The sequence below is a fragment of the Nilaparvata lugens genome, chromosome X, assembly GCF_014356525.2.
Source record: "Nilaparvata lugens isolate BPH chromosome X, ASM1435652v1, whole genome shotgun sequence".
NCBI classification, from domain to species: Eukaryota; Metazoa; Arthropoda; class Insecta; order Hemiptera; family Delphacidae; genus Nilaparvata; species Nilaparvata lugens.
Genome location: NC_052518.1, coordinates 95,177,605 through 95,190,231, shown reverse-complemented (window position 1 = coordinate 95,190,231; position 12,627 = coordinate 95,177,605). Strand labels below are relative to the sequence as shown.

General features: G+C 32.5%; 2 protein-coding genes across 3 annotated transcripts in view; one reads left to right on the top strand and one right to left on the bottom strand.

Annotated features, from left to right (window-relative positions):
* Positions 1-344: 344 nt before the first annotated feature.
* LOC111046582 (rhomboid-related protein 4) lies at positions 345-6,100 on the top strand. The gene is made up of 4 exons (XM_022332162.2): positions 345-928; positions 1,549-1,876; positions 3,107-3,340; positions 5,401-6,100. Exons 1-4 carry the CDS (start codon positions 806-808, stop codon positions 5,682-5,684), a joined length of 969 nt encoding a protein of 322 aa, XP_022187854.1. The 5' UTR covers positions 345-805; the 3' UTR covers positions 5,685-6,100.
* A 295-nt stretch (positions 6,101-6,395) lies between these two features.
* LOC111046581 (uncharacterized peptidase C1-like protein F26E4.3) overlaps positions 6,396-12,627 on the bottom strand; it is a 43,671-nt gene continuing 37,439 nt past the window's right edge. For both annotated transcript variants that reach the window (XM_022332161.2, XM_039442740.1), the window contains exons 8-10: positions 12,356-12,507; positions 10,262-10,444; positions 6,396-7,674 (exon numbers count right to left, since the gene is read on the bottom strand). In XM_022332161.2, coding sequence (XP_022187853.2) covers positions 10,262-10,444; positions 12,356-12,507 — 335 coding nt within the window. In that variant the 3' untranslated portion in view covers positions 6,396-7,674. The remainder of the gene's footprint in view (positions 7,675-10,261; positions 10,445-12,355; positions 12,508-12,627) is intronic.

Here is a 12,627-nt window from a genome sequence, read left to right as displayed (position 1 = left end):
AGTCAATGTCAATAAGTCAGTGTGGTGGAATCTGAGAAGAGGATGGATCTCAGGCTTTCCAGGAAATCATTCATGAGCTGGATGAAGAATAAAGGGCCCAGTAGAGAGCCTTTGAGTTTGAGGTAGCCTACTCTGTGCTCCACACTTCTAACACGTGAAACCACTTGCCTCCTGTTTTCCAAGTAGCACCCGACTGTATTCGAAGCTGTACCCTGACACCATTATCTCTGCAACTTCCCTTTCTATTCATGCTTATAGTGCTTTACTTCAGACGATTGTGGAAGAAATTTCAACTTTATAGTATTACGTCATCAAGTCTAAAAAGCAACACAAGAACGACAGACAGTCCGACCGACAGCCTACACAGCCTACTGTGTCAACTGTGTGTTTGATAATACCATATCTGTGACCATATCTTGAAAGACAGCGAATGACGAATTTTGTTTTCGGAAGAGTTATAGTAAAGGGTGGTTTTAAAAAATTATCTGTATAGAATCAGTTTTGAAAATAGAATAATTAATTCTTGAAAGCTAGAGTAGGGCTGTTAGGAATCGAAGAGAACGCCCAAAATCTTTGGTGTTACTATCCTAACCTCTAATTTCTGTGTTTACGCCTGACGACAATGTTGTTGACATTTGGATGACTTGTGATCTCGTAATTCGTTGTTGCTTAGCACAATATCTGACTCAGTACTTTATGAAAATTGTTTCATAATTATTCCTAGCCTGGACCTTAATTCAATATAGGCTACTGAACAAATTAGTTCAAATTATTTAAAATTGTGACACACTGACAGTAATCGAGAATGAGTAGAAATGATGGAAGAAACAGGGGACTGGGTATCGGAGTTTTGTTACTTCTTTCAGAGATGAATAGATTTGGTTTCAATTCGATACCTCCTGTAACACTGGCTGCTATAGCTGGACAGGTAATTATAATATTATACGGAATGGTAAAGGAATCAGTAGCCTATCTGACACCTTAGTGGACAGAATCAAGCTCAATATCAATTAACTTTTGACTTAAATTGAAATACCTAATTGAAATAATGCTCATCAATCATCTTTTCAGAGTTTTTTCAATGATTTGTCAACATCAAAATGGATATTTAATTAAATATATGATAATAATATATATTATGAAATTAGCTTTACTAAATTACTTGATTTTTAAGCACAGTCCCCAGATGCTGACACAGTGTGTCAGCTACTGGTGAATATGCTAAAAAGTAACTCCAGTAGGTTGAAGTCCATCTAATTAATATAAAAACAAACGTAAACTTTCCAGCAAATGCTTGAATGGATCATTTTAAGGTGTCCTAACATCAGTTTTGTTCCAAAATAATGATTATACTTCATAATATTTTACTATTTTATGATACACTTATCTTGACATTTTCTTAAGAAACTCTTTAGACATTCTAGATTTTAGAATATCTGAGCAAAGTTAAATTTGCACGCTGGAGCCATCAGCAATTATTCATAATAAATATTGGTAAATCCATTTCAATGACTAGGCTTTGATATATAAATTATTTATGTGTTACAGGTTCTGCTCTTCGTGGGTATAATCAAAGTACCATGGAGTAAATGGGATGTTTGTATCAGTGGGCACAATGTTTGGAATAAAGGCCAATTCAATCGCCTTGTCCTCTCACTGTTTGAACATGGAGATGACATGCATCTTTACTTCAACATGGTGTCACTTTTGCTGAAAGGCTCCTCATTAGAGAAACGATACAAGAGTTCCAACTTTTTAATTTTAATGACTATATTATCTCTGATGACCAGTGTAATATATGTTGCATTGGCAATGGCTGCTACAGAGCTTCTTGACGACTACTCGTATATGAAAAGTTGCGCCATCGGATTCTCAGGTACAGTACTTTGAATGTAACTTATACAATTTTCTATATTGTCGTAAATTTCAAATATCTAAATAATAACTTGCGATAAATAGTATAGCTACAACTCTTGGTAACTTGTACTTACTTGATACTTGAGGTCGTTGCCAATGACTGGAGCTTCCAGATAGGCAGTGTCGGAATTCTCAATAAAAATAACCTACATGGTCATTCACGCTGTGGAGGTGCTTGACTCCCAAAAAGAGGTTCACTGTAAAACTCCTGTAGTGAGTAGAGTGGCTTTTCCAGGAGTTTATTTTTCAAAGTGGTATAGAACCAAGAGTTCCGTGTTTCCTGAATTGGTCTAGGAAGGCTGTTAAAAAATCTTATTGCCTGCGAAGGAAAGCTATTGTAATTCCCCGCCAGTCGGCTCCGGGGCACCTCCAGTCTAGTGGCATGTCGCGTATTGTGGCTGTGTATATCACACCTTGTGTATGAAATACACAACACATACTACTATGAATGCAGAATTTGGTGAAGATTTCACAGTAACCAGACACCTGTAAGTTATAATATTTAAAGCTTGCCAGTTATAATAATTTAGGTTCTATCTAGTTAATTTCATTGAAATATTAATTTTATTGTCAATTCGAGCAAGAGTTGAACTGCACAATGAACTCATAAATTGAGTTTAAATAAAAAAACACATGTATTATTCAGTTTTAAAATGTGATTGCAGTATTCGAATTCTAATATTAGAAACATTCTGTATTTCTCGACTCATGTATTTAAGGAAAATAATGAATAGGCCTAGTTGCATCAGTTCATTATAAGCTCTTTTAACAATTGAACATTTTGCTAAGATTATAATTTCTTAATCCATTACAAACTGTCATCCACTCACTGTCGGTTTTTTACTTCAATTATTTTTGGATTTAATATTAATGACTGCATGTCGGTAGTGTGGAAAATCGAAAGATTTTTGTTGATATGTCGTTCCTCTGTCATAGAGCGTCGCGGACATGGAATGATTGCAACAATCCCTGCAAGTTTTGGTCTCTCGACACAAAAACTCGTTCTCTCTAAAATTATTTAAAATTTGTTAAAATTAGAAATCTTAATTGATTTATAAATTCTTCAAGTATCAACACTCAAATAACGACTTGCAGACTAATAAATTCTCTTTTACAATAGGTATGATTCTGCAAGAAATTTTTCTAATCACTGCCAGTTTTTATCTAATCATTCCATTATGTGTTGCAGGAGTTCTTTTCGCCTTGAAAGTGGTGACCACACACGAGAGTGCTCCATCCTATATGCATATTGAAGGATTTTCAGTTCCTTCAAGGTATGCCGCGTGGGTGGAACTCATAGCCATACATCTGGCTGTGCCAAACGCTTCATTCCTTGGACATCTAGCTGGAATTGTTGCGGGAATATTATACACGAAAACATACCTCGGCAGTATTATTGATGAACTGATAAAGCACATAACTGGTGAGTTAATAAATGGATTCTTCATGGTATTGTTGATCTAATAAAACAAAAATTTCCCGAAAATATCAATTTTTGGAAAAGTTGTTCAATTTACCAAAAATAACTCAATTAAAAGTTATTTTTGATTATTTCTAGTAAATTGAATAAATTCAATTATTATTGAAATTCAATAATTTATTACCTATTATTATAATTCAATTATTACTATTTTTATTTCTAGTAAATTGTATCTTACAAATTGATATTTTCAAAAAATTTTGTTTTACTAGATCAACAATACCATGAAGAATCTATCCTCTAAATCTCATGGATTCATCTCTCACCGAATTTGAAATGTTCTGTCTCAAAAATTTAAACTTTAGGCGCTCATATCTCAAAAAGTAATGATCAGAAAAAAAGTGTTTTCCTATGAAAACTTTTTCATTTTGATAGCTTGATGATATACAAATCAAAAAACTTTGAAAAATATCACGAGTAAAAAGTTTATTTTCAGCCTTTGCACAGCCTTAAGCTGGATTCCTCCATATCATTCCTTTATATCTTGCTCCTTCATGCACGAGACAGATTATTTTTAATGACAAAGCTGTTAAAACAGTTGATTACTATTCAAATATTGACTTATAGAATCACCTAATAGGAACGAACAAACATATCAGTGAAAATATTTTCATGAGTTCTGATAGGACAATATCCACTCGTCTAATGGGAATAGTTCTATTAGAGTTTTTGGGAAGAATATTTTCACGGAGCACTGATATGTGGGAATTCATCTAACGAAAATTTCTTATTTCTGAATTCAATGATATTTTCACTGATAATGCTTACAGAGCTTCACATATATAAATTTGTCGTAATCCAATCCTTGACTTGTGATAGCTTCACTTTAGTTTGAAGAATCATGTGATTCTTGAAGATTCAAAATCTTTAGTGGAGTAGCGAGAGTAGAGTGTAGAGGGGAGCATAGCTGAGAGGGTTAAAAATATACAAAGGGCCGGTTTCCGAGCTCGGGATTCTAGACTTTAAACAGCTGGAGTCAGAAAATTGGCTCCCCGAAACGGGGCGTAGTCACAGTTTTTATAATAACCTTTATTTTCTCACTTCTATAATTGGAAACGTTTTTCCTTGACGAAATGAAACATCCCTAAATAATTCAAAATAACTGAAACTTTACACTATTTACACTTTATTTTATTTTGTGTTCAATTTTCTAGTTTTTCGAAATTTAATTTAAAAATTGCTAGTCGTTTTACTGCGACTACGCCCCGTTTCGGAAAGCCAATTTTCTGACTCCAACTGTTTAAAGTCTAGCTTAGCTAGATCCCGAGCTCGGAAACCGGCCTTAAGTATACTTCGTCTTCTCGTTCAGACAACATTGTATGGGAGATGTTATAAAATCCACCATTTACTGGATATTAATTCTCTGAGACTGCTTCTAACATTTGGTTTCAGTTCATACTTAATTACAAATGAAAAAAAACATAATTGTTCACTGTTATTCAATAGAACAATTTATTTCTTTAAATATGTATTCCTGTTGCTACTGACATGGAATACTAATTTAAAATTTACAGTTTTTACAGCATTTAACTTTGGATTCTTGATCAGTAATAATGATTGATACTAATTTCAAGTGAGTGTGCCTGGTGGGCGAAGTGTTAAAGCCGTTCTCCGGCAAGGGAGAAGTACCGGGTTTGCTTCCCGGTCTGGGCGCAAATTTTGGACAATTTCAATCATCAAATATCCTTCTACTATTTAGTTCTCTGGTAGCAGAAAACCTTAAATCTATTTATATAGCTTTCTTTTGATATTTGATATAATTTATTATTATACAGTAATTTCAGTTGAGTTGAATGCCCGTTTTTAAGGGGAAACATAGGAGTGCTCAATACTAAACAATCATCAGCTATGAGTTCAAATGTAACATGATTATGTATACTCATTTATTGTGTAAGTTATTTGATCAACCATTTAAAATATTGGGATTAATGTTCTTCATGAGTGACTTTTTTCTATTCTCTCATTTGAAATTTCAATACTCATCTATGCTTTATCTCCTACAGGAAGAACAATGGAACATGACATCCACTATTACAATATCCCTGAGGCTGAAAACTATCAAAGCAACTCGAACTACAGCAGCGACAACTCCAACTCGAATAGCTTCTTCTCAAACTTCAATAACTTTGGTTATGGCCGAAACTCATTTCCCTCCAGAGGGTATAGGGTTCCTCCAGGATATGGGGTTCCTCCAGGCTATGGGGTTCCTCCAGGTTATGGGGTTCCTCCAGGGTATGGGGTTCCTCCAGGGTATGGGGCTCCTCCAAGTTATGGGTTCAGGTATTGATGAAATTGATTCAGTAATTGGAAGACCATCGGTATTGATTCAAGCTTCTACTTGAGGCTACTTAAATATTTGAAAAATGTCAGGACTTCGAATCTGATCCATATTTTTGAGAACGACGCATAAATTTCTCATCGCCATGTTTTCCATCTTTACCCAGTGATGAACTGTATTTATGTAAATTATTTTCACGCACATTCTGATCAATTTATTATTTCTCGTTTTAGACAAAATCTGACTGTTGTAATGATACAGTTTGTGTTGAATGAGTATGTTTGAACGTTGTTGTGAATTCTGTTTCTATGAATATGTGTGCACATTCAATTGCGAAATTTGTGTTCATTATGTGGCTACGCTCGTATGTAAATAGTTTGTATAAATCTCTGTAATTATTTAAATACATTTTGAGTTCGTTAAATCTTCGAATTAATTTAAGAGCCCCAAAGTCTCATTCTCCACTCCCAATAAAAATTTTCGAGTCTGTGCTGGTAGATGTCTGTCTATATGCTCATGCAAATTTCATTGAAAAATAATTTCTGTCTTATACGTTTATAAAATTATTTCCGTGGATGAATTATTTCTTGAGGAAAGAAAAAAAAATATCATGAAACTTTTTACAAGGCACTATTTGGCATTTGATAAAAAAAAGTTTTGAAGAAGAAACAATTTCAACTCCCTACTGAAAAAAAACCATGGAAAAAGAAAGACATTGACTTTGATTATAATACAATAAAACATTTTATTTTATAACACAAACAGTCTACATATCTAAGTTACAATAGATATTTATCAGTTATTGTATGACTAAAAGTGCATTGTTAGTCATTGCTAAAACATTAGGCAGTATTTAAGTTGCTTAAAAAATACAAAAAATACTTTTTAGATTTCATTAAATTGTGGTCATGAAATATGAAGTTTTCTTTTGTTTTGCATAAATAATACACATTAAACAACTTATTTTACAATGCATACCTACTTTGTATCTGTACAATATATAGTTCAGTTTAACGATTTTCTTCTCATTAGAGAATTAATCATATGAGATCAAATAAAAATGAAGAATATACTTATTAAAACGTAAACATAATTAAAAACCTCCGAAATGTATTGCATTGAAGAAATATATCAATTATATTTGGCCGGTAAAGATACATGCCATATCTTATAATGATGAATTTTAGGATTTCACCATATCAATGAATTTTGTATTACAAAATCATCAATAGAAAGCTGTATAAATTTTGACAATTGGAAGATGTTAAGCTGTCTTTATCATACAAAATAATATCTCGGATCAGTAATTTTGTTTGAGAGGAAGCTCCTCCATCCTTACTTTGTAAGATGATAGCTGAAAATGTTCTCAAGGAATTACTATTATGAGACTCTTTATTTTATAATAATTATGAGAAATTTTGTTATAAGACTATTATAATAGTCATCATACAAAGCCATTCAAAAAGTATTGATTTATTTGAGTACTTTTTCATTCTAGAAATTAAATTTGATCTATTGGCGTTCGAACCTCAAAAATAACAACTATATTAACACATATTTACAAAAATATGGAACACAATGAGAAGTCTCCGTGTAGAAGAAAACAATAACTCAAGCTCGTGTATAGTTTTCTAAATGCCAAGGCGTAACGGGAAGCCTCGTTAGTTCACATACTACATTAATTATTACACCCTAAATTGATGATATATAAAATAGGTACCGAAGTAATTACTAGAGGGTGGTACAAGTATGATAACAGTACAGTACGTGGGCCTACAGTTTTAGGCAAATTGTATTCCTTCTTTTCCGTTGGACGTTGGAATATCGTAATAGTCGGATCGAAAATATCGGAATATCTCAAGATAGGAAATATAACTCAATTTACTATCAATTAACTGTAGGCTTCCATAATTTTTAAACGACAGTATAATATATTATGAGACTGTAGTCTGTGAGTTGTGATTCTGCACAGTAGATTCGTATTTCTGATGTTGATCATCTGAAAATAATTTGATTAAAAAATTAATAGTTTGTGTCATTCGAGCACTGGTATCAACACTTTAAATGATGAATACAAGTAATTTTACATTATCATTATTATATAGTGGACATACATCAACTTGTTAAGGGAGTCAACACATAGGCCTATAATATATTGAATATTATGCATCATAAAAACTAATGCTTATCGTAGGTTTGTAGAGCATTGAATTCTCTTTGAAATATGTTAGATGTTGTTTGGGGAGGCCAGTACCACTTGACGTCAAATTATCAATCGACAAAGTTCGACCAAGGCTAGTGTTGTTGAGAAACAAATTTAAGAAAGTTTAAAAAACCTTTACAAGGTAATTTAAATCAAATTCAAAACGCTTGTTTTATCCTCAGATAATACCAGGGAAATATTGCTATGTAGCAGTCAATAACGTGAATTTATTAATAGATACCCGTGCTTTACAACAGAAATAGAACATTCTCACCACCTGATATTTTGAAACCGGTCACAAGTTCATATCTTCAATGGTTATTGAGATATTTAAGAAAATGTGTACAATTCCGACCGTTTCATGGCATATCCTAGAAATTAGTGTGGCATGTCAATAACCAGTGGTTAAATAATTTTTGAGTGACACCAATTTGAACTAATAGATCAAATCTTATGTAAAATTGGATGTGCACAATTCAGTAAAATTCATAAGATATCCCAGAAACTATTGTGATGTCTCAATAACCATTGATTTTTATTGAATGAATTAATTTACATATTTTTCAATTTTACTATTGATTTTTACTGGATATTCAATTGACTGATAATTCTTTGATAGCTCTAATATGGTTCAATATAATCAAACTCTATGTAAAATTAAATTCGGAGTTCAATGCATCCGGTCCCAAGTTCAAATAGTTATTGAGATATTTCAAAAGATTTGCACAATTTAGTGCATTCCATGAAATATCTCTAAAATTATTGAAATTACGGTATTGAAATAAAAATAAAAATTATTATTATTATTATTAAAATTATTGAAATACATAAATACAGTATCAACAACAATTAGCTGAAATAGTTTAAATATTTGGTGGCAACAAGCTGTTCTGAAATGATCAAATCTTATTTAAAATAAAATGTGGAGTCTAATGCAACTGGTCCCAAATTCATATATATATATATATATATATATATATATGTATGTTTTTGAGCTGCCATACAAGGTATTTAGACTGATCCTGAAGTCACTGAAAACTCAAGATTTATAGAATGTGTCAATCGGTGAGAACAATAACCGTAGATGACAGATGGAAATAAATTGGACGATGCATTTGTTCAAATGCTAATCAAATAATAATTATTATTAAACGAAAATCCCAATTAAATGCTGTAAATCACCCCGAAGACTTCTGATTCTGCAAATATTGACAACAGGGTAAACAGCAAGATGGAAATTCGATTAGCGCTACTACACAAAAATTGTCAATATTTGCAGTACGGTAGCAGAAGTCTTCGGGGTGATTTACAGCATTTAATTGGGATTTTCGTTTAACAATAATTATTAACCGCAGATGAATTTATTGTGAGTTGAAACTACTGATGTGTTTTGAGATTACCAACCATATGTACAGGCTCAGCCTAGTTTTTCCTCCTCTGTCATAATAATATTATGATTATAGTGTTTTGTGCAATAAAATAAATATTGGGTTAAAAGAAAGGAGACGGGGCCGCGTTACCTGTGCACCGGGCTATTGTTCCAAAAAGGTGCGTGCATCCTCTAACTCTCGACTAGCATACTTTATTGTCCTTTGATTCCGCTTCATTACCCTTTTAGTGGTCATTAGTGGCCCCGTGTGCTTTCTTGAAGGCAATTCTAGCTTGTAGCAACAACTTATCTATTACTTTGCACCTTACTTACATCTGTTACTTGTATTTTTTGCAATTATTGAATGTGAGTCAGTGATCAAGTACCTGTATATTATTTTATTATTCCCAATGGTTCATTTGATGAAACTCAACTTGCTCACAAACTAACTTGAGTTACATACAATACGATACTTATTGAACGTATTTTATTGACGCGATTTTTTGGCGTCCTTTCAAATTCTATTAGATTGAACACAACTTGACAAGCATATGTATACTTGTATTATGTGTATGTCAAGTACTATTCAATCTCGTAGAATTTATAAGGACGGCAAACAAATGTACGTCCAAAAATCTATGTGGGCTTTACTTACACACCACGTACGTTTGACTAAATTTGTACTTATCATCGATAGTAATGTGTGTGTTTAGCCAATCACTGTATGCTACCACTGGTTTACAGCTGAAAGTGCCTATAAGTAACTACACTGGTCCACCAATATATTCCTCGGAATGGAAAACTTAACAATAGACCACGAAAATGTCGAAATTCAATAACAATAGGCGACCACTGAAGGGTCACTAGAGCTTCTACCTGTCCATCCATTGTTTTCGGTGGCCCCGTCTCATTTCTTCAACCCAAATATTGAGTTGATTATATGTGCTCATCAAAGTCACAAAGTGCTGCTGATGAGCACATGTTTCGCTGTAGAAATGAATCAAAGTTTCTCACCTATATGTCATTACTGAGCGTGTTATCATACTTGATGGGGTTTCGGTAGTTGATTGTCGGTGTCTTCTCATGAGCTGCCCAAGCTGATAGAACAAAGTTTTCAATGTTGCAGTCATTGAATCCTTTTCTAATGCGGAAGAAGCCGTATTCTCCCCACCATTGGCCCCACGAATTGGCTGCAATCTGTAATACCGTACCAAACACATACAAAATTAACTCATACTTTCTGAATTTGTGGGTATAAAAATAATCTCTATCATCTAATACAATTGAGTCTTTAAAGTGATTAGTCTAGTAGTTCATTAAAGTATTTTATTACTAGATCATTAAAGTCTTATAAGGCTGTTCGTACACCTTTTTATTTTTATTTAAATTGGATAATCTTTTTCAATATAATTGTTAAGATCATCATTATAAGAGTGAGAAAAAGTGGCAACTGAACTATATTTTTAAGTGGTCTAATAAGCGAGTTATGTGTTGTTGAAGAGCTTAACTCCGTTTTCTTTCCAGATCATAAACGGTTTCGAATTTTCCATTGGAGTTTTTTTAATACATTCAGTATTATTGGCTTTGTTCTAATATGCGTTTTTTCGTGATTAATACCAAAATAAACAAGTAATTGAATTTACAAAAAATGTTACTTTTTTATTCATAAACGATATGGGAAATAAAATGTTTTAGTTTGGAAAGATACATTTTTTGAATTTTTAAGAGAAGTTCTAATAATATAGTCTAAACCGTTTAATGATCTGGAAAGAAAACGGAATCTGGAAAGTTAGCACTTCAACAACCCATAACTCGCTTATTAGACCACTTAAAAATTTCAGTTGCCACTTTTTCTCACTCTTATAATGATCTTAACAATTATATTGAAAAAGATTATCCAATTTAAATAATAAGAAAAAGTGTACCTAACAGCCTTAAACTAGTTGTTTATTTAAAATGACTGTTGAGGCGTGAGAATTCTCTACATATGATTACCATAATCTACTCTTCTCTTCTTTCAAATCTATGTTGCTTGGTAAAAATAACAGGTAGGCTACCTATAATTAGAGTGAAACATTTTCACAGCTATATATTTTTAGCATTTCTTCAGGTTCCTTATGAACCATATTCAACTTTGATACTGAGCCTGAACATAATGGACCGTATACATTATTCATTAAATATGAAAGAAATGAAACATAAGCTGTAAGTAGGCTACTGTTTCCTTGCTTGGAACCAAACACTAGAATCGTTGTGATAAATGTTTTGGTTGGAAGGCAACAAATTCTACTTGACTTGTGTTTCCTTTTGAAAATCCTTTATAAGGCCGGTCACTAACGATGCTGCAGGCTTGTAAGCATGCTTGTTCAAGCAAATTGAATTGTATTGTACCGGTCTGGATTGTATTATAAAAAGCTGTATTAATTTTATTCTAAAATCATGTTAAAATATAGGTAAGGAATGTTTTGAACTTGTTCCTAGAACACAAGATTTCTTTTTTCAGCCACGCCAATTATTTAACTACAAATTATTTATTTATCTTCTTCTAAAACTGTTGTTAATTGGTGAATAAATTTGATTTGATTTGAAATCTGACGTGAAAGAGCACAGTAAAGTTACAGTGTTTATATCAGTTGAAACGACTTGAACAGTTTCCAACATAAAGTAAACCGATTATCTTCATAATCGGGATCGATTTTTTAACATTTATACCATTTAATGGTAATATCATAAAATTAATCTTGTACGGTAGTTCTTCAATTCACAAAATCTTCAATCATAAAGTATTTTCACAAAAGTAGATTTTCAAATTTAGATGCTTCCAAACTAAACATAGAAGAAATATTTCATATTATTATAACTAAAATAGGAATTAATATTCACATATTAAAATTATAACTTTGAAGAATTACCGAAAAACAAACTTATCAATACAATAATACGTTTACAAAGCCAAATTGCTCAAATAGCAAAAAATAACAGGAACCAATCATATTTGATGTAATACCTGTTTGGTGGGCAACCTAAGTGTGTTTTTACTATATGAACATGAACGTTGTCAAGAATTGTTCACAAAGTATCACCCTTGAATTGCAGTGTGGAACTTACCCAATACTTGACTGTTTGCCCAGCTTGGGTTTCTTCGCCCCAGCCCAAAATTCGTACCGAATGAAGTCCTGTGCGTTGACTTCTTGCCAGATCAGTGCATCTGTAGATTCCTCCTCCGTATACAAAGAAGTCTTGATAGACACGCATTGTAGCTAACCAAAAAGAAACAGTTTGTTATTCATCAGTATATGAATTGATCACAATTAAAAGTATTCATTTGATGTACATTCATAGATATAATATCATTCTTAACTCATTATGAATTATTGGGA

Coding starts and splice junctions, on each gene's coding strand:
- LOC111046582 (XM_022332162.2), top strand. CDS start 806: ATGAGTAGAAATGATGGAAGAAACAGGGGACTGGGTATCGGAGTTTTG. Junction 929..1,548: donor TGGCTGCTATAGCTGGACAG/GTAATTATAATA, acceptor TATGTGTTACAG/GTTCTGCTCTTCGTGGGTAT. Junction 3,341..5,400: donor ACTGATAAAGCACATAACTG/GTGAGTTAATAA, acceptor TATCTCCTACAG/GAAGAACAATGGAACATGAC.